The sequence below is a fragment of the Eumetopias jubatus genome, unplaced genomic scaffold, assembly GCF_037043125.1.
Source record: "Eumetopias jubatus isolate StellerSeaLion01/CBP00866 unplaced genomic scaffold, mEumJub1_p1.0 scaffold_7, whole genome shotgun sequence".
Taxonomy (NCBI): Eukaryota; Metazoa; Chordata; class Mammalia; order Carnivora; family Otariidae; genus Eumetopias; species Eumetopias jubatus.
The window spans coordinates 119,284,862-119,305,906 of NW_028274813.1; the positions used below are offsets into that span (position 1 = coordinate 119,284,862).

The 21,045-nt window shown below is 56.2% G+C and overlaps 1 protein-coding gene across 1 annotated transcript in view; it reads left to right on the top strand.

The window, feature by feature from the left end:
• The first annotated feature begins 420 nt into the window (after nucleotides 1-420).
• CEMIP (cell migration inducing hyaluronidase 1) overlaps nucleotides 421-21,045 on the top strand; it is a 56,533-nt gene continuing 35,908 nt past the window's right edge. The window contains exons 1-10 of the mRNA XM_028089433.2: nucleotides 421-514; nucleotides 4,725-4,871; nucleotides 5,355-5,493; nucleotides 6,204-6,440; nucleotides 8,317-8,496; nucleotides 10,855-10,925; nucleotides 11,514-11,609; nucleotides 12,037-12,158; nucleotides 15,604-15,736; nucleotides 16,523-16,714. Coding sequence (XP_027945234.1) covers nucleotides 421-514; nucleotides 4,725-4,871; nucleotides 5,355-5,493; nucleotides 6,204-6,440; nucleotides 8,317-8,496; nucleotides 10,855-10,925; nucleotides 11,514-11,609; nucleotides 12,037-12,158; nucleotides 15,604-15,736; nucleotides 16,523-16,714 — 1,411 coding nt within the window. The remainder of the gene's footprint in view (nucleotides 515-4,724; nucleotides 4,872-5,354; nucleotides 5,494-6,203; nucleotides 6,441-8,316; nucleotides 8,497-10,854; nucleotides 10,926-11,513; nucleotides 11,610-12,036; nucleotides 12,159-15,603; nucleotides 15,737-16,522; nucleotides 16,715-21,045) is intronic.

Consider the following 21,045-nt stretch of genomic DNA (forward strand, 5'->3'; position numbering starts at 1 on the left):
GCCTTGTTTTCCAAATTAAGAAACTGAGGCCCAGAGAGTTCAGTCAGAAAAGCTGAGCTCGCACAGCAAGTTCGTGGCATCTAATCTCCTCCAGCTCATGTTGCGTGGGAGTATTTTCGGTTTTCTCTGCTTCTTAAGAAAAAGGCTTCATTCTGGAGGGGCGGGAGCGCGGGCACCGAGGATGAAATTCTATCCACTGCCGGGTCTCTGAGCTGCAGGCCCCCGGCGGGACGGGGCAGGCGTGCCCAGGTCTGCCCGGCCCTGAGTCATGGCAGCTGAGGACTCTGCCCCGGCTGGCTGGCCCGTGCCCACTGGCACTGCCCCTGTGTGTGCCGGTGGCCCTGTCTGTGTCCGCCCCGTCTGTGGACTCACTCAGGGTCTCACTCAGCGTGCTTCAGTTTCAGGGATCACTCCGCCAGGATGGGAGCTGCCAGCAGGCAGGACTTCTCCTTCAAGGCGATGCTGACACTCAGCTGCCTCAGCCTGGCCTGCTTCCCTGGGGCCGCGTCCACAGGTGAGCCACCACAGCGCCGTGGCACTTCCGTGCCTCAGTGGGAAGGCGAGGCTGCTGGGGGCAGGAGAAGGAGCCACAGGGCAGGGGCAGGGCGGCGGGGCTCTGGCCGGTCCCTGCTAACCTCCCATCCCAGGCGAGTCTTGTTCTGGGCCTACGTCGTAAGCCACGAAATGCTGGGGCTGGACTAGATGCAGGGGTTCCACACTCAGCATCCACAGGAGCCAGGCACACCAGTGGGGCTGGCCAGGCGGGGACCGTGGTCACCTGGGCAGTTCAGGCTCCTCCAGAGGGACACCCATTTCTCAGTTCTGGCCAATGGCTGTCATGTGTGAAAGTGGGGCCCCATTGCGGGATCTCATGAATTCTTAAGAGAAGGCAGAAATCTAGAGTTTTACGTAAAATTCCTTTCTTGTTAAATGTTGACAGCCAATTCAAATGTCACAGACCGCTTTGGTCAGCGGGGGTGGGGGGGGGGAGTCCAGAGAAAAATCACACGTCTGGGAGCCAGCCTGCCACCTCCACCTGAGCCCACCCTTCCCTCCTCACTTTGCCGTCATAAAATCTGGGAACTGTTAAGCGCTTTGTCAGCTGTGATGCTCTACGCAAGGTCTGCTTTTCTGATCTCAGTGTCAACTTTTTCCTGGGACGATTTTGAATGAACAAGCAGAAGCTCAGGGCAGGTTTGTGGGGACAACAGGAGACAGCCATCAGGGAGACAGACTTGGGGTGGCAGGTGAGAGATGGGGGACCATGTGTCTGTTTCGAGCAGAGGCTTAGCAATGACACCATCACCATCGCAGCTCATGCTCTTATCATTAATCAAGCTGGCTGCTTTTCTGCAATAAGAATAAAGGAACTTTGTTTTGTTCTGCTCGACCCGCGGAGGGCAGGAAGTAATCTCTAATCATCACGAGTAGAATTCCTTCAGGGTGATTCCCCTGGAATCTTGCAGGTCCGGAGGGGACAGGGCAGGCAGGCAGTGTTTTAACTCTCGGTGAGATCGTGGGCAGCATGGCCTGAATTCATTCATTCATTCTTTAGTCATGGATTCACCTAGTGAACGCCAAGGGGCATCGGCGCTAGGCCAGGAGTGGGGCTCAGGTGTCTTGTTTCTGGATGAACCCCCTCAGGGCCTTGGGGAGTTCTCATCGGGTACTTTCCTGCTACTTCCTGGGTGTCTCTCCCCTGTCCGGGTGGAGACCGCTGGGTAGGAGGCCGTGTCTCTGGTTCTCCTGGTCCCTGCTCCTCTCTGCAGTCTCTCCCCCCGTGCCCCGAGTGCGCCGGGCTTGCATTCACTCTCCACCCCGCTCCCTGCTCCTGCAGCCCCTCCTGGGAAACCTGGCTGCCCTGGAGATATTCCAGCCAAGGCTCTGACCATTGCCAGCCCTTGGCAGGTTCCCACAAATGAAAACCTGCTGAAACTGACCTTCACCGCATGTGAATATCCAGCTCTAATGAAAGAGCCCGGCTTGTGCCCGCTCAGCTTCTGCCGTGGGGCCAGAGCTGCTGGTGCTCTGGGACACGGTCTCCTGATGACAGGAGAGCCTGTGGGGTCAGCCTGACCACTTCCAAATCCAGATGTGACGTTGGACTCAGCGCGTGTGCTTGGAGAGTAGAGGGGCGGTCGAGCTGGTCCTGGGAGATGCGGGTGGCAAGACCCTAGGGCTTTATCCCGTGAAGTTGGGATGCTTGTGGCTCCACGTCTGGACCACTTGGCTCGCCAGTGGGCCTCATGTGTCCCCGGCACAGATGCAGCATCACCTCCTTGGAAGCGGACACTCGGGTCCAGAACTAGGTGGAGGGCAGCCTCCTTGGCTGGAAGCCACCAAGCCCTTGACCCACCTGAAGACAAACCCAGGGACGGGCAGGACTCTCAGAAGCCTCTTCGTGCGGTGGAGGCTCCAGCCCTAGCCCCCGGTGACCCAGGGCTGCCGGATGCTGAAGCACAGGCCCACCCCCAGCCCAGCCTGTGGGCGCCAGGAGGTCCACTGATGAGCGGGGGCCATATTTCTCAGTGTGTTGTGGTGACTCGAGCCCCTTGGGGCTCCCAATAGCTGGAAGAGCTGCTTTCCAAACAACGTGAAATTCTCTCCTCCATGAAGGAGACCCGGAGCCTGAGTGGTGCTGACAGGGAACGAGCTGGTGGGCATAAGGCGGGTGCTGTGGGGCTGGGGAGGGCCGGGGAGGGGCACACCTCAGCCAGCCTGCGCCGAGGGCCCACCCCGTGCCCGGCAGAGGAGAGAAGCCAGTCGCTGCCTTCAGAGGGACAAAGAAGACGAGGTGATATGGGTTTGGGGTCCGTATCTGGGGCCATTGAGTGAAGATAGAGGGCGCCTCCCTTCCAGTTCTCTTGACATAAGTAAATACGGAGTGGACACTCCCATCCCAGAGTTAATGGAACGAAAGTAAAGAGACATTTTTGAACTGACATGCCGGTAATTGCACGGACTCCCACCCGGGGTCACAGCCCCCCATTGGGACGTTGTTCTCCACACCCACGTGGCTCAAGAGACACAAGGCGTCCAGCGCCCTTCCCCGGGGCCTGAGCTGGAAGTTCTGTCCATCCTTCCAACCTACGCCGGGGTCTTCACCTTCACCTGCAACCTTGCCCCTGCGGCGGGTCTGCCTGCCCCCCCACCCCCCAGGGGCCTTTAAATCTAGCGGTTCCCGTGCTTTACAGCTTTCGAGGGACAGAGGGGAGGAAGGCGTCCAGGTTTGTTCTCTGAGGCAAGCCCTCATTTTGTTTCGCCCACCCCCTCTTCCCACCGCTTTCCCTCTGGATTGTTCCTTGCTGCCAGGAGAGTCCGCCCGTGTCCGAGGCAGTTCTCCTCCCTCCTGCGTCCACAGTACGCTGCTGGAGTCGAGCCCAGCCAGCCAGATGGCGAGGAGGCTCCTCCTGGTGCTTGCACTGGAGCCAGGGAGGAGCACCTCCCCTACACCCACCACGGGGGCCTTTAAGTTCAGCTGAATGTTCTGACTCATGAGGCCACCACAGGCCACGAGGCATCAGGTTCCCTTTGGAGGATTTAGGGCTGAAACAGCTGCGGCCAAGCCGGGCTTGCAGCCAGAGTCCTGGCCACGCTCCACAGAGCTTTCCAAAAGCCACCCTGCGTGGTTCCCCAGGTGACAGCTCAGGGGAGAGGAACCAAGGCCGTGGTTGGACAGGTGTGGGAGGTGCCCTGGCCGGGGAGCCTCGCCCAGTCTCTCTCTCCCTTTTCAATCTGACAGTAACATTTGTTTTGCAAAACTTAGTCTATAAACAACATGTTGTTAAACATCAACACCTTTATTTCCAAATTCCTTCCTTTTTTTTAAGATTGTATTTATTTATTTGAGAGAAAGAGAGAGAGAGAGAGAGAGAGAGCATTAGAGGGGGGAGGGTCAGAGGGAGAAGCAGACTCCCCGCCGAGCAGGGAGCCCGATGCGGGACTCGATCCCAGGACTCCAGGATCATGACCTGAGCCGAAGGCAGTCGCTCAACCGACTGAGCCCCCAGGCGCCCCCCACATTACTTCCTTTTAAAAGAGATGATGGCAGTCTCTTCAGGCAACTCCACAGACGGCACTTGCCGGGTTCCCGTGGGAAACGTGCCCGGTTACGAGGGTCACTGCACTCAGAGGATCCTACAGCACAACCTCTCTCCCAGGGAAAGACACAAATTAGGCACAGTCCCTCCCCGTTTAGATGCCATTTGCTAATAAGGGGTCACCTTCATTCGAAGCGATGTTCTCGGTAACACGGTGTATTATATAATACTCTCCTCAGGTTTCTGGGGGAACAGAGCTAGAACATGAACTGAGAGTCAGATTCTCACGTGGGAGGGGAGGGAGCCGTGTTCCCTCTAGGAGTACTGCTTTCCAGAGGAAAGAATGTCTCGGATGACAAGCACTCTGGGCAAATCATCCCCTAACCCTGGGACCCGGAACGTCTTCAGGAGTCATCTGGTCTACCTTCCCTTTTATAAGTGGAGAAACTGACCCCAGAGGAAGGACGTGGCTGGTTCACAGACGTGTGAGGAACTGAGACAGTCGTGGGACTGGACCCCAGGGCTCCTGGCGCCTACGTCAGGGGAGTCCTTGTTCTCCAGGGCCTCGTGCTAGTAGGGAGAGGGCAGGAGCTGTGAAGGTGCGGGAGGGCCCCCAGGGCCGTGCGGCAGTCCCTGCGTGCTGAGGTGGGGGTAGAGGCAGTGACATCTCTCTGTCCTTGGCAGCGGCAGCTCAGTGCCCGGACCGGGGCCCCGAGCTGCAGCCCTGGAACCCTGGCCACGACCCGGACCACTATGTGTACATCGGCCGGGGCAGGACCCTGCTGCTCACCTCGTCTGCCACGGTGAACTCCATCCACGTCTCAGAGGGAGGTAAGCCGGTCCCCCCCATCCCCCTCCCCTCCCTCCACTGCCTTGGAGCCCAGCAGGTGGGTGCCGGCTGCCATAGCTCCAGACGGGCAGAACGAAGGTCGTGTGCTCTGGGTCCAGGTGGGAGCATCCGGTCCGCGGTGATGCCTGTAGCTCTGGGCGCCTGGGAGCGGGTGTCCCAGGTCCAGTCTCGGTGAAAGAAGCGTTTATAGAAGGAGAGTCTTGCTGGTGCTGGGAGCATTCCTGCGCATCACGCCTTCAGATGCTTGCTCACTGAAGGCCGTGCACACCAGCAGGCAGCGTTCACACGTGGCCAGGCCGGGAGGAGACGGGGTGGGGCGGGGAGCCACCCGGGAGCGCGGCAAGCGTGGGAGAGCTGGAGAGATGGGCCTTCTTGCCCATCCGGATGGGGGATTGGTGCTTAGCGGTTCTGCCCTCGCCCCGGCTGTGACCTCACCACGACCACGTGTGTTCCTGTGTCCTCAGGAAAGCTAGTCATTAAAGACCACGAGGAGACCATTGTTCTGCGTGCCCGGCACATCCTGATTGACGATGGCGGAGAGCTGCATGCTGGGAGTGCCCTCTGCCCGTACCAGGGCAATTTCAGCATCGTTCTGTACGGAAGGTGGGCGGACGGGCTCCCGGGGGCCGAATGCTACGCTGGGATCTGATGGGAAGGAGGCTTTCCACAGGGGAGAGGGAGACAGGATGGCAAGGCTTTCGTGCAAGGTGGGAATTACCCTCATAGATGGCCATCGGGCAACCATGAGCAGGACAGATGTCAGTGGTCGGCGCGAGCCGGGACAGTCTACTGGGGGTTTTGATTCTTGTGGCCCAGGTCCACGCAGGAGTTATGAGAGTCCCCACCAGAGTTTCCTCTGTCTTTCGATCCTGTCACGGCTCAGGGAGCTTCTGGGAGTGTTGAGTCGATCGGTCATGATGGACAGGGTAAAGAAAGCCTCCCTGTGGTATTGGCCTCGGGCTGTGCTCTCTCTTTGAAGAGTTGAGGTTCTCAGGAGTGGTAGCCAAGAATATTCGAGGGTCTGTAGTACCTGGCTCCATGTTTTCTACCTCTGGAGGGACCAGAATGTAAAACTCTTAGTGCTGAGCACCAACATGTAAACTAGTGATGAGTATTTTTGCTAGGCATTTTGGCCCCATTTTGGTCTGGCTTAGGGCGATCTGGTGGGTGACGCTGTCTCTGCTGGGCTCAGGCAGCCGCCACGTGTGCCTGCTTCTATGGCGGCTGCCGTGGGAGCAGCGTGGTCCTCTCTGGGCTCAGCATCCAGTAAAGAGATGGGTTGACTGACTCTGGGGAGCTGTTTTCTCTCATAGGGCTGATGAAGGTGTTCAGCCGGACCCTTACTTTGGCCTGAAGTACATCGGGGTTGGCCCAGGAGGCACGCTTGAGTTACACGGACAGAAAAAGCTCTCTTGGACATTTCTGAACAAGACCCTTCACCCAGGCGGCATGGAGGAGGGAGGCTATTTTTTTGAAAGGAGCTGGGGTCACCGTGGAGTCATTGTTCACGTCATTGACCCCAAATCAGCGACAGTCATCCATTCGGATCGGTAAGGTCTGCCTTCACTTAAACACATAGCCCTTTGCTCCAGAGACACCGATGGAACCCGTGCCCCAGCCAGATGTGGCTCTGGGAGCTGGGATGCAGCAGTGAGCCAAACAGACAGAAAGCCCCTGCCGGGAGGAGTTCTGTCTCTCCCACCCTAGGCATTTGCGTCGAAACTGAATTAACAGGAACGAGCAGACAGGCACACATGTATGCACAACATCATTTCAGATCGTCCCAATTAGGGGGAAACGACATAATGAAATGGTGGAGGCTAACTAGGGAAGCCCGTTTTGCATCAACAGGTCAGGGAAGCCCGGTGCACAGAAGCAACGTTTGAGCTGAGAACTGCAGGGCGAAGATGAGTCAGGGAGAGAGTGTTCCAGATGGCAAGCAGCAAGTGCAAAGGGCCAGTGGTGCAGGGGCGTGGTGGTCTGAAGCACAGAAGGGCCTGCAGAGGGGTGGGGACCCAGAGCAACAGCAACGTGGCACAGTGATGTCCAGGTTTTTGGCAGGGGCAGGTGCACTGTCATTAGACTATGGGCAAAACGTCCTGTTAACCACTTTTCTGGCCATCTGTAATTTACCTTCATGAGCCCCTGTGCGTGGGTTCTGGGATTATCCACGTCGTACAGAGAAAAACACTGAGGTTCAGGGGAATCCATTTGCTCTGAGTCACAAGGCCAGAAAGTGTCGGAGCGGCAACTCACACCCAGATCTGCCCAGACAGACCCTTAACCCGTATTCCTTCTGGGCACCTGCCTTGGCCTGGGGCTGAGCGATGCCCAGCGCACAGGTAACGTGGGAAGCCAGGATGAGCCTGATAGACACAAAGTCCGTCCGTCCGAGAGCCTCCCCTTTACACGCGGCCTGCCGGCTCCTTGGCGCTGCCTCTGGAATCAGTACAGTTTGGTCCGTTGCGGCGAGCCAGCCTCCGGCCTCGCGCCTTTATTGAGCTGCAGGAAGAGAAGTCATCCCGACAGCTGGTGTGCAGGTTCCAAAGACAGGACAGTGGCTCCTTCCAAATCTCCTTTGGTGACAGCACGTGTCTGGGGCCTCGAGAACCTGCTAGGGGAGTGCGTGTGCGTAGAGTTAATAAACGCTACACACACATGCACACAGGTGCAGGCTGAATCTCCTGAGAGCATTACCTGGAGGAATGAGGATGTAGGCCGGCCCTTAGAAGGTAGTAAGCATGTGATCAGGCAGAGAAAGGCAAAGAAGGATGCGTGAAGACATGTGGTGTGTGGTGTGGTCATAGCACGGAGATGGAGACACGCTGGTCTCGCAGCAGGTAGCTCCTGGGGGATGGGCGGCAGGAAGGATGAGGGGCCTTGGCCGGGACACGCCAGCTCTGCACCAACACCTGCAAACCAGTCTTAGGATGCGGGAGTACCTTTCCTGCCACACCCACCCCATCCCCACCCCCCGTACCAACACTGTTTTTCTTTCCCCAAATCTTGGCCATTCACGCTGGTTTATTCTTCTAGATCTGTTTTAGAACGATTTTCCTTAAGCCCCAAGACAAATTCTTTCGGAATTTCCATTATAATTATACCAAATCTTTAGAGTCACATGGGGGAGAGTTGGGGATCATTACAAAATTGTGTCTTTTCTTTGTAAATGCTCATCCCGGGTGGTGTAGATTTTTGTTTGAAATCATGCGTCGTGGGTATTCTCTGTGTGTGAGAGGGGGTTACCTTTGTCGAATTTGGGAAGGTCGGTTTTTGCTGTCACGAAAGCTCTGTTCTTTAAAAATCACAGCCCTTGAGGGCTTCGGATGGCACGATCATTGTTGCAACGCACACATGTGCTTAGACCTCCTCTTTTGGGGGGCTGCTGTCAGGACGGTTAAAACCCACCCCCTCTGCCCTTTTTAGGTTTGACACCTATAGATCCAAGAAAGAGAGCGAACGTCTGGTCCAGTACTTGAATGCGGTGCCCGTGGGCAGGATCCTTTCTGTGGCAGTGAACGATGAGGGGTCTCGGAACCTGGACGACGCGGCCAGAAAGGCCATGACCAAACTGGGCAGCAAGCACTTCCTACACCTTGGATTCAGGTACCCCCGTCACTCCCGCCCCCACCAGGCTCCAGGACCCCAAAGCCCCCCTGGGCCATGCAGGTTACCTTAGTGTCTGTTCCTTGCCCGTGGCACACCCCACTCAGTGCCGGCCTGGGGAGTGGCGGGCAAACGCCCGTCCGCACCGGGTGTATCTGGGAGCCCGGATTTTCTTACAAAGCATATTCCACTCTGAAAACACAAAAGCTCTCTGTTTGCATGAACTCATTCATTCATTCAGCCGCTTACAAAATGTCAGTGGGACATCTGCTGTGTGTAAGCCATGCCTCAGATTCACAGCTAGCTTCGTTTGCCCATTCTTTGGCAAAAGGGGTCATCGTGTGCCTGGGGGACGGGCAGACATTGGTTTAGAGATCCTACAAGGTGTCTGCCCAGCCCAGCACCCGGGGAGAAGGGCCTTTGATATGCCCGCTGTGTTTGGTTTGTCTCGGATTAGAGCCTCATGCCTGACTTTGGTGTGCACACACCTTGGCACCAACAGGAAACTGTTTGCCCCACAGTGGCCACACCTTTTTATCATGTTGAACCAGATCTCAGCTCAGGGGAAGGTCGAGGTCCTCCAATCTGTGGCTGTTGCAAGATCATGGGGCCCCTCCCTTCAGCTCTGCAGAAGCCCAGGCAGGGTTGGGGGCCAGAAGAGCCTCCCCTGGGCAAGGGAGGGGGGAGGCCGGGGGTTGCTCTGGGGTCCAGGGCGTGTTCTCTGACAGCCCAGGGGCTGCTCATTTTGGAAGGGTCTGGACAGGGAGCTCAAGGAGTCGAAGATGGCAAAAGGACACCTTGGTATCGCTAGGCTCCTTTGTTAGCAAAAGCTGAGGGGGCTTCTGTTTCCTGGTTTTATAAACCAGAAGGCCAGTTTATCGATTTACAATGGCAGCGAGAACCACCAGGGGACTGGCTGCTTAGGGCCTCAGCAGAAGAAGGTAATGGCTAAGGGCCCGCGACGCGGCCCGCATTTGCACCTCCTATAGGTGTGCCTGCAGGGAGGGGGCTCATTCTCTCTGCACAGTTCCTGCGTCTGTAAAGCAAAGTACATCAGGAGCAGTGGGAGGGGATCAGGTGCGATAATAAGTAGCAAAATATCTGCCCTCCTGTCTGGCACAGAATCAGGATTCAATACACGTCAGCAACTGTTTTCTCCTGAGAAGCAATGGCCACGGGGAGGATGGATGCTTGCCCTGTGTTGTCACAACCACTCCCCCGAGGGCAGGACACGGGCCGGCAGGAATTACATGCTGAGCCCTCGTTCGTACAGACACACGTTGAGGGACAAAACTCAAAGCATCTAAAATCAGCAGAAGAACCGAGTTGTGTGGCGGTCCGTGGGTGTTGGCGCGAGACTCTGGGCCAGACGAGGCGTGCTGAGCTCTCGTGGGCAGGCGGGAACAAAAAGAGAAGTGATGAGGAGGCGTGAGCAAGAGGGTGGGCGAAGGGCTCAAGGCGCAGAGCTGCAGGTGAGGATGAAGGCACGCGGGCTCCCCGCGAGAGACCGCAGGTGCCGAGGCCCAGGCCGAGCGTGAGTCTCTCCTGAAGGCGGGAGGAGCACAGGCAGCGGAAGGGGGCACTAGGGAGAGGGCAGAGACAAGCTGAGGAGGTGGGCACAGGAAGACATTTTGCTCTGCGCCCAGGAGCTTGGCTTTCATGCAAAGGGTACTGGGGAGCCATTGATGGATCTTAAGCAAGAGAGTGACCCGATCAAATCCCCAACCTCAGGAAAGATTTGCTTTCCAAAATGAAAGATCAAAACAAAAAATAACAAAAGCTCTTGAGTACCGTAGTCGATTGCCGTGTCATGGGGAGAGCGGGAGGCAGAAGATGGGCATCAGGGGGAAGACAGGAACGGGGAGGGAAACCTTCCGGCCTTAGAGCTCACTTCAGTGGAGGACGTCTTCCGCCGGCTTTTCCTCCTCCGTTCCCCACTGTGAGTGAGAGGCCTCTCCTAACTTTCCAAGGCCAGGGCATCAGGGAAAGAGCCTTTCTCTCCTGGATCCTGCAGCCTGGTTTTCCCAAAGCCACCGGAGCACTCGCTTCAGGACCTCATTGAGGCTGGCAGGGGGTTTGTAGGGCTGTGGGCTTGTTTGTGGTTCGTGCCCCGTCTCCTGCCAGAGTGGCGTTGAAGAGGCTCACGGGGAGCAAACATCAGGCGAGCCAGGTGGGTAGGAAGCACAGCGCTTGCAAAGACAGGCTCTTGTGGTCCGGGACAAGGGAAGCCCGGCCAACGAGCTGATCTGCCGGGAGCAGTGGGGAGGGCTGCTGGATCGGCGGGCTCTGTCTCAGCTCTGCCTCGGGGACAGGCTCAGACGTGTGAAGAACTTTACTTTTTGTTGTTGCTTTTACCAGACACCCTTGGAGCTTCCTAACTGTGAAAGGAAATCCCTCTTCTTCAGTGGAAGACCATATTGAATATCACGGTAATGAACAGAGGGAGAGAGGCTGAGTCCCCTCCGTGTCTCTCTGACCAAGAGGCCCGGGTCTTTGTGAACGACCGTCTTCCCTCAGAACGTGGCGGAACCACCTCCCAACGCCCATGTTCGCTGGCCCTGTTACGTGCAAGTGGCCAAAGCCTATCACTAAGATAATATTTACATTTGCAAAGAGATCACCACTGACTTAATTCAAAACAAGGGACCTAGGACAGGCAAGAACCAGGACAGATCCAGCAGGGGGAATATTTTGAGCTAAAAAGATACTTTGGATAGGTCTTTACCACCTAGCAGAAGACCCTGCTGGTTCTATTCCTAGACAGGAATTCACGGGAGAAATTGGGGCTCCAAAATACAGATTTTAATTAAATTTTTAAAACTGAAGCAGAAGAAGGGACAATAGATAATCTACTTCCCAAGTAGAGAGATTGGCCTGAAAGGTTTTTTTCGTTGTTGTTGTTTTTTAAAGAAAGAGTTCAAGATCTATGTGTTTAGGGGGTTTGCTCTGTCTTAGAAATGCATTCTTTGGAATGTGGGGGGGGGGTGCGGTCACTGACGCCCCTGCTCTCTACACAGGACACCGTGGCTCCGCGGCTGCCCGGGTGTCCAAAGTGTTCCAGACGGAGCACGGCGAGCATTTCAACGTCTCTTCCTCCAGCGAGTGGGTTCAAGGTGAGGAGAGTCTGGGGCAACCAGGAAAACCCAACAGTGGGAGAGAAGGGCCTCTCTGTGCCGAGCGATGGTGCTGTCGGCAGGAAACGGGCGGGAACAGGACCGGCCTTCACGGGGCCACACGGGGGGCTGGGGTGCAGAGAGCAATGGCCTCCCTGCAGGCCTCGAGCAACAGGCTGGCCGTAGCTTTCATCGTCATCTTTTCTGCGGTAACGAAGAATATGTGTTCTGTTGTTTTCGGCAAGTGAGAAAGTCAGTAAGAGGCGCTTTTAATGAAAAGGTGGGAGACTTGGCAGAGTGCTTGGGCGCACAGCCGGACGCACGGTGTTCGATTCCTGTTGCGCCGAGGGTGCTGGGGGCCACGCTGCGGGGGAAGCTGCCCTCCCGCGCCCTTCCCGCCTCACCCTGCTCTTTGCTTTCTGTCTAGATGTGGAGTGGACAGAGTGGTTCAACCATGACAAAGTGTCACACACTCAAGGTGGGGAGAAAATTTCAGACCTCCGGGTAGCTCACCCAGGAAAAATCTGCAACCGCCCCATTGATATACAGGTACCAAACTCAAAGCAATCGAAGAGTTATAAGGACTTTATTTTGAAGTGGGGTCTGTAGATGACAAACTTCCTTGCCGTCGGGGTGGTGTGATTCTCACGGCACTCCCAGGACACGGGTAAGCCAGGAAGACCCGTTCCTGTTTTAGGGCCTCTTCTCTGCTCCAGGCCTCCTGGGCAGTGAGTTCCCCAGCGAGGACCCAGCATTGTCTCCTGGATTCTACTTCCCACCTCCCTTGCCTCCTCCTAAAGCTGCTTCCACAGCCGTGGCTGACGGTGCCCTGGCGTGGGGACGGGTTGTCTCCTTCAGCCTCCCTTCTCAGTAGATTTCCTTTGGGCCCTTGAGTGCACAGGATCCAGATGGGATTTGGGGTGCCGGCTGAGCTCAGCCCACACCCCCACAGCCTGGTTCTCCACTGAGCAAAACAAACACCAGCATTGGTAGAGAATGGACCATGTTGGCTCAGGATCTTTGCTTGCAGTTGCTCCTCCAAAAGGGGACCCCGACTTTCTCAGTTGGCTCCGCCGGGACAGTGCCAAGTACACACACAGCCCTCACAGCCCACCAGCTTCGCGGGCAGACCGTTCTCACGCGGCCAAGGCCCTCCCCTCACATGGCTGCGACGTCCTCGAGAAGGATCGCCCCGGAGTGAGTCGCAGGTCGCAGGCTGTAGGCTCCCCTTGGGTCCAACAGAATCAGAAGGCACTGACGCCCCCAAAGTGCACCCTCCCCAGGTTTAATTCTAACTTTCTCTGGCAACGCTGAAGATTCCAGCCTCAGTTCTGAGATAGGCATCATCTTACTCCTTCAGTTCACTTGGCTGTGGCAAGTCCAGCCCTTTGCCAGGGTCCCCTCCCCAAGTATTTCTGGAAATCCTCCAGGAACGCTTACGTGGTCTACGGATGCCTCCCGGTGTCAGCTCTGCCGGCCGTCGGGCTCCACGCCGCGGCGTCTGGGAGGCCATGTCTCTGTGGCAGTTTCCCTTCGGCATTGCCCTTTCTCCCAGTACCTCTGTTCCCGGCAGGGACACAGGCTCCTGCCTATGTCCAAGCACAGCTAACCCCAGGCTAAAGGATTAAATAAAACTGTACTGAAGGCTTGGAGGCAACAAAGCAGGGACAAGCATACATATATGTATCAAATATAAAATAGCGTGGGGCACGACCGCTCCCTGGCCCCATTATCCAAGACCCTCCAAGGGAGCCAACCCCAAACGCTATAACCCCTAGGCGGTCACCGCATTCCAACGCCCAGCTTGCTTCCAACAAAAGGAGTGTCCTTGACAATGAATTCCTGGAGTTCCCGTTCTCAACTATTGGAGGTCTGGCAAAGAATAAAAGATCCAACCACAGCCCCTCCCCGCCACCCCCCGCCCCCCAAGGCTGGGACCAGCCTTCTCACAAAAATGCATGCCTTGATAATATTTTGCTGAGCATGGTAGACCCTTATTGATTCAAAACTCTCAGTTCCAGAATGGGACGTTGGCTTTTTCTCGGCAAAACAAAGGCCCACAGAAGCAGTTGAGGGTTTGGGTGCAATAGTTAAGGTGGCCCTTTCTCCCAGCCCCTGGCCCTCTGCTCCCACGCCCCTGAGGTGGGCACCACCTTAAATCTTGCAGCCCACACTCCAGTCCTGGCTGGAGACCTCGGTCAAGTTACTCAGGGTCCCAAGCTCCTCTTAGGCAACAGCGAGGATCCTCAGGGTTTCCCTGTGGCATTATTTTGTGGATGTCATGTAACAGTATATGAAGGGCCCACGCATTTTTTACTATTTTACAATCATTATCCTAATCATATTGTTATTTTGTAATTATTAATTATCAAAAATAGTAATAGAATTGTGTCTACTTAAGGTGGAGACCAGTTTCCCTGAACAGTGATGGAGCCCTCTCTTGTTCTCTTTATCCCGAACTGAGGTCATTCTTCAGGTTTAGAGAAAGGGGGGGTGTGGAAGCAAAAGCGGAGTTGCAGAGATGCCCCCCCAAAAGTATTGTGCGACACTGTGCCTTGGAAAATGTGCAGTTCTAATCACTGATGTTTTCAGGCTCAGTTCTCAAGGTTATGGGCTCTCCTGCAGAAGAGCGCTCTGGCCTCCACAGAGAAAAATGGGAGCTCATTGTCATGTCAGCGACCTTGACCTTGCTTCTTTAAAACCCTCTGAACCTTAGCTTTTTCCCAAGGGCAGGTCTGCAATTCCTGCTTCTCCCAGGGCCCTGGAGGCCTCCAAGATAATGGCCGTGAGCGTGACTCTTGCCGGAAAGGGCTGGATTGTCGTGATGACTGAGCTCACTGCCATACAGCTCTTCTTGGAAGCCAAAGACAACAGATACCTGCTGTGTTCAAAATAATGTTTCCTGAAAAGCCCCCCCCGCCCTCTTTTTTAATAGGTTGACTATACTTTGCCCCCCTATTTTCCCGGCCCTGGTCCCTGTGGTCTCTGTGCCTAAGAGGACAACAGCTTCAGCCTGGATCTAAATTGCTTGTCTCTGACGACAGCAGAGGGCTTGCTGCAGACACACCCGGGCTCTGGGACGAGCCCCAGCGGGCGGCGATCGCCGCCTCCTCGGGGCCCGCTCCCTAAATTCTCTACCTGGCCTTGAGGCTGCTCGCCCATCGGCCCCTATCACCGAGAGCCCACTCCGTGCCAAGCCCTGGGCTGGAAGCTGGGATCAGGGAGACGGGCGGAAACCGGTCCTTGCCCTCCCCGGAGCCCAGGATCCCGGGGGAGGAGACAGACGTTGAACAGAGGACTGAATGTAGGCTGCATGCCTGAGGGCCACAGGGGGAGGTGCTGAGCAGCACCAGCTCTGTGGTTGGCTGAGTCTGGATTCGAATCTTGGCTCTGCTGCTTACAGGCTTGGTTGACCCTGGGCAAGTGACTCACCCCCTGAGGGTCAGCTTCCTTATCTGTCAAGCCTGCGGCCTCGTTGTTGCTGTGAAGCTGGGATGAGATCATATCCGTAGCACTTTGCCCTGTGACTGCTCTGATGCCCAAGCCACACCTGGACACACCAAATCTGGGCCCTGCAGGATGGGGCCTGGGCATGAGTCTTTTTAAGGGCTCCCCACGTGACGTGGACCCACGCCGGGACACCAGTTGATTGAACATAGCGGGTCCTCCGTAAATGCCGGCCTCCATTCCCAGTGGCAGGGGTGGTGGTAGGAGTTGCCGCCCATCAGTGGTTTGGGTACGGGGGACCACCCGGGGACCCCGGCGAGGCATTTCTCCATCCTGTGGCTTTGCATTGTCTTCCTTAGAGCAAAACTGTTTTCTTAGAACAAAAGTGATGCTCGATCGTTTAATGATCATCTTGGGCCTGACGAAATCGTTTTTGCAACAGGGACAAGTTTAGACTTGTGAGTGGATGTTGATACCATTAATCATCAACTTCTTTCTTTACACGCACCAAAATGATTTTGCTCTATAATTTCCGTGCCGTTTCCAGGCCACGACAGTGGATGGAGTTAACCTCACCACCGAGGTTGTCTACAAAAAAGGCCAGGATTATAGGTTTGTGTGCTACGAGCGGGGCCGAGCCTGCCAGACCTACCGTGTGCGGTTCCTTTGTGGGAAGCCTGGTAAGCAGCTGCTTGTCGGGGACACAAATGCAGCCGTGGCTCGTTCCTTGAGCTGGCAGATACGCACTGTGAGTTTGGATGCGGCTGGGTCAGCCGCCCCCGGCCAGCTCAGTGACCGGGTGCTTCTGCCAAGCTCCCAGTGGAGAGCCCTTCTGGGACCCAGGAGCCGTGGGACGGTCCTCGGAGTTGGCAGGAGCCGGCCGAGCCCCACCCTGCCCATATGCCTTTGAGGAAGGGAAAGGTCCGGCCCAAGAAAACGAGGGTGCCGTGGCCAGAGCTGACCTTCTTGCAGCCCTCCCCTGCAGAGACATGAGCTCGTGGCTTCTGGGTGCTATTATTTTAAACCCGGGTCCCGAGGTGCTCGTTAGAAGGGCTGGGAAATGGTCGGGTTGTTCGCCGAGGCACTTGGCCTTCTCCAGAAGGCGGTCATTCGGGATGAGAGCTCTTTGGGGGAAGGGCTTACAGCTACTGTAAATAATAGTTGAGAGGGACTATATTTGTTTTACATCTTGAGCAAAGTGGGTGTGGTGAGGCAGCCGCATTTAACTCTAGTGAAGGAGTTGGTGGAAAATTCCCCTGCCCAGAGCTAATGAAGGGCTCTTTTTTGGTGGCGTTTTGTTGACTTCAAAAACCTGCACCAAGACTGGGATGGGCTGAGCCTGGTGATTTGGGTTTGGATAGGCAAACCTGGCATTTATCTGGGGAGGGAAAGGGAAGAGGTGGGCGGTCAAAAATTGGCCAAGAATGCAGGGTTAATAGCTCAGGCCCTCCTGTCTGGGGTTACAGTGAGGCCCAAACTCACCGTCACCATCAACACCAACGTGAACAGCACCATCCTGACCCTGGAGGACGATGTTCGGTCATGGAAGCCCGGAGACACACTGGTTGTTGCCAGTACTGATTACTCCATGTACCAGGCAGAAGAATTCCAGGTGCTTCCCTGCAAAGCCTGTGCCGCCAACCAGGTCAGAGTGGCAGGTAAGACTTCCACTAAGCCCGCCCTAGGCTGCACGAGTCTGTTGTCTGAAATCACAAGTTTGTATCAGTCAGCTATTGCAATAATGCTGCATAATGAAACAGACCTCAAACTCTCATGGCAAGCACTTCTCACTCGTGCACCTGCAGCTGGTCTAGGGTCCAGCTTCTCTAGACTGAGCTTGGCCCCAGGATGACAGCTGGGTTCCGATCAGCTCCATGGGACTCTCTTCTCAGGACCTATTCTTCCTGTGGGGGAGGTAGAAAGTTCCCAGGAACAGAAACACAGAGGACTCAGGGCCTGGGCTCAGGACTGGCGTGCTCTCACACCCACATTCCACTGGACAAAGCAAATAATGTGGTTAGGCTTAGCATGCATGGGGTGGGTCAGCCTATTTGTCCCATCAAGGTTGAGGGAAGGGAGTGAATATTTGTTAGGCAATAATGCAATCTACCAGGAAATTTTAAATCTCTTCTTTCTACAGCTTTGGAGTCTTCCTTTCTTCTTCTTTCTCCTAAGTGTTGACTTAGTGGTACTGCAATTTATATTATGTGAGGTTCCTGGAATCTCAGATTGTTGGGATTAAAAGTATAATCCAGGTCCATGTTTATTAGTGGAGAGAGTTATATACGCATGAGGGTTCTTTGGTTATAAGCACTGGAATCCAACTTGACTATTGTAAGCAAAAGAGGAATTTGTCAGGAGGCCACTGAGCTTCAAGAAGTGATGAACCCAGGTGCACAAGGACTTTGGGGGTCTGGGTAGTGGGAGTGAGTGTGCAGTGTTCTCGGGGCATCGCTGTCCCGAAGCACCATGCGAGGTCCCTGGGACATAGTGCTCATGCCACCTTCCAGGGAGACCGCGTCCTGTTGGGCTGGGGGCTCAGGTGCTCCGCCCTCTGGCAGTGCACCTTCACCAGCATCCCTCTGGGCCTACTGAATGGAGAAAGGGCCCCTCCCCCAAGGCAAACTGCGGAAGAAAATGGCCAGAAGAAAGGAGAGTCGATCCTGGGCATCATAACTACCAGGCGCTACAGGACCGTGGCACCTGGAGAAGGTCTAGGATTGAGGGAGAGTGGAGGAAGACAGATGGAGAAAACGTCGCCTATGTATTCAAACTACCTGTTGCTTTAGAAATAAGACTATAGGAAGTTAAACAATCTTTTTGGCTGGTGGGAATGTGCTTGGGATGGAATCTGGGGGGACAAAGGTTTAAACACCAGAGCAGTGGCAGTATAGCCCAATCTCCTTGTCCTACGCTCGGGGGGCCGTGGGCGCTGGAGGCCGCCCCCAAAGTCTGCAGCCGTGGTCGTGGGGGGGCGGGGCAGAGCCTTCGAATGGAAGGCCGTGGGTGCCCCGGGGCAGACGGCGGTTTGCTGAGCGTGGCTGGACACACATCTGTGCTTGACAAGTTAACAGAATCTGCCCTTTTAAATAATCATTTGTTCAAACCCCTACGTTCTTTGAATAGAGGTTTGGGGAATAAACACAAGTCCAATTAAATCTTCATCCCGGAGAGAGGGAAAAAAAAAGGGAAAGATACATGTCGAAGTAATACATTCTGGTGCGAGGGGAATAAATTCAACAAAAAAGGGAGGGATTGAAGTTAGCAAAAGCTACTGAAATAGACCATAAGTTTGTCTCTGAGCTTCCTGGCTGTGAGAGCAGAGAAAAAAACATCACAGATTACTTACTATTGTCCAATAAAAAGGAGGAGACCAGAGGCCCAGACGGACCGCTTCCCCGAGGCCCTGAGCTACGGGGTGGGGGGGGATTCAGCTCAGGGTCTGCGTGCATAGCTGTGAGGTTGCACTCCTCATACTAGATCGGGGCATGCTGTTGGTCTCGTTTCCTGAAGACATTTTAGGGAAGGCTCCTTCCTTCCTTCTTTCTCTTCTTTCCCTACCACCCCTCCCTCCCTCCCTCCCTCCTTCCTTTTCTCCTTCCCTCCCTTCCAGTTCTTTCTCTCTTTGGTAGAGCACGGGGATTGGAATTGCAGGAATGCGGTTCCCAGCTGAGTGACCTTAGACAAATACTTAACTTCCCTGTGCCTCAGTTTCCTCGTCTGTAAAACAGACACAGTGATCGTAAATCATAACTGCTTCCCGGGGTTTGTGAGGACTGGCGGATTGAATCGTTCAGTGTCTGGTAGGCAGTAAGGGCTCTGTGAATGTCAGCTACTGTTATTGGGCAGGACGTGTGCAATCATGTAGCACCTAAGCTTGAGGACGGACAGGAATGGTGCCTGTGTGTCAGTTCTGTAGGTAAAGACATACCGTAGAGTGAGAAAAGCAAACGGATGTGCATCGTTCTCAGCAGCCCCCAGCTGAGGTCCGTCACAGATTCTGTTCTGAGTGTCCTGATGTCCTGGGCGTGGAGGCGGGAGGCTCTGTGAGCGCAGGTGCCCCCCACGCGTCCTTCCTCCCCCAGGCTGGGCACCCCCGGCCCCCTTCACGAGGACACACAGGGAGGTGGGAAGGAGCGCATCAACACCCAGAGGGCGCCCTCGGGGGGCTGACCAGGGGTCGGGTGTCCTGGACTGTCGGAGGGGGACGGCACGGTGCAGGGCAGCGTGCTGGGGACAGCATGCCGCAGAAGAGGGCCGGAGCAGCGGGGTGAGGCGTAGCGGGGGTAGAAGGGCTGCGTGGGGCTGGGGGGCAGGGGGCGCCGCGGGGACCAGCTTCCCTCCGAGTGTGTCGGCCTGTTGCATTTCCCCTGGTGGGGAAAGGTTCCCCGGGCCCCCTGTTTACAGGAGACTGCCGAGTGAAGCTCGTGCCCTGTATTAGACCCATGGCCTTCGCTGTGTGACTCCTGTGTCCCCCGGGCCGCTACGTGTGCACAGCGCTCCTGGGACGTCAGGTGTCCTCCTGGACTCTGACGGGAGTGGCATTCAGACGGTGTGAGCCGATGCTCGCTGCTCAGTGCTGGGGTTCTGGTGGCTTCTAGGAGGGTGAAAAGCTTGCCCACTTGGAGGTGGACACAGGAGCACCTGCAGAGGCCCCCCAGTCTGCTCAGCCCGGCCCACGTCTGCACCCCTGTGCTGGGCACCCCGAGGCCTGGGAGGGGCCAGGTTTCACTTCAAGCAGCTCCCGAGAGCCGAGGGGCCCCGAGGGCGAGGGGCCGGGTGCTGTTAGGGCGGCCAGCCCCACCCAGCGGTCGGTGTGGCTGTCGGGGGGAGGCTGGAGAGTGGCCCCACTTGGCAGCGGCGGACCCACAGGCCCAGCTGCCCCCTGAGCCTTCTGAAGGCTGGACAGACAGTGGGATGGGGTTGCTCCGGGCCCTGGTGCGGGGGGAGGAGAGGAGAATTGAAGACGCAGGGCCCCCCTCGGGCCCCTCCACACTCCCTCGGGGCACCCCTCCCTGGCCCGCTCCCCCTGACAGTTGGGCTCGGAGTGGACCGTCGGCTTTGCCCAGAGGCTTTGAGGCTTTTGCCTGAAAACAGCGCCCCCTGGTGGACAGCCTCTGAAAAGCTCGAGGTGTCGGGGGCGGGGTGTCTGTCTATTTGTCTGTCTGTCTTGGGGAGGCTCCTATTTGTCTGTCTGTCTTGGGGAGGCTCCTGTGTCTGCTTTTCAGCCCCAAGCCTGGCTCTCCATCCCCCACTGACATGAAGCAAGGGTTCCCACCTGCCGCATCTTTTCCGAAGCTGTGCCCCGCAGCAGTGACATCTTAGGGTTCCCCCCAAAGGCTGGCTGCAGAGCGGGGCACGGCCTTCCCAGATCCTCCCTCCTCACTGCCCCCAAATTCCAGGAAACAGGCCTTCATGCCTATTAAGGGTTTTCTGACAGGAAACAGATGGGGATCACCAAGTCATGAAAGTGTGTGAATCATCTCAGAGAATATTCCGGAGTGTTGCTCTCCGCAGGGTGGGTCTCCACACCTCCTGACCCGCAGTCGGAAGCCTCCCCAGACCTTCTGCATTTGCACTCCCCCACTCCCGCTTTCCCTGCCCCCCAGCACACACCCCTCAATAATACCACGGTTAATCTCCTTAGGATGACCGTTCTTTGTTTCCTGTGACTGCCAAGCACTTTACAAAACCGTCTCGCTTGCTCCTCGTGATGCCCTAACACGGTGGCAGCCGCCGTTCCTGCGGGACACGCAGGAGGACACTCAGGTGCAGGGAAATTAAATGTGCAGGGTCTGCTCACCAGTATGGTCACGCTGTTCAAGTCCTCCTAGCCCGCTTCCGGGGCCCGTAGCCGCAGGGGGCCGGCGGCCGGCGTACTGGACGGCGCGCAGTAGAGCATCTGCAGCACCTCAGGGGTCCTAGGAGGGCAGGCTGGTGTCGACCAAGCAAGTCTGTGGGGTCGACCAGAGCCGGGATTCAAACTCCG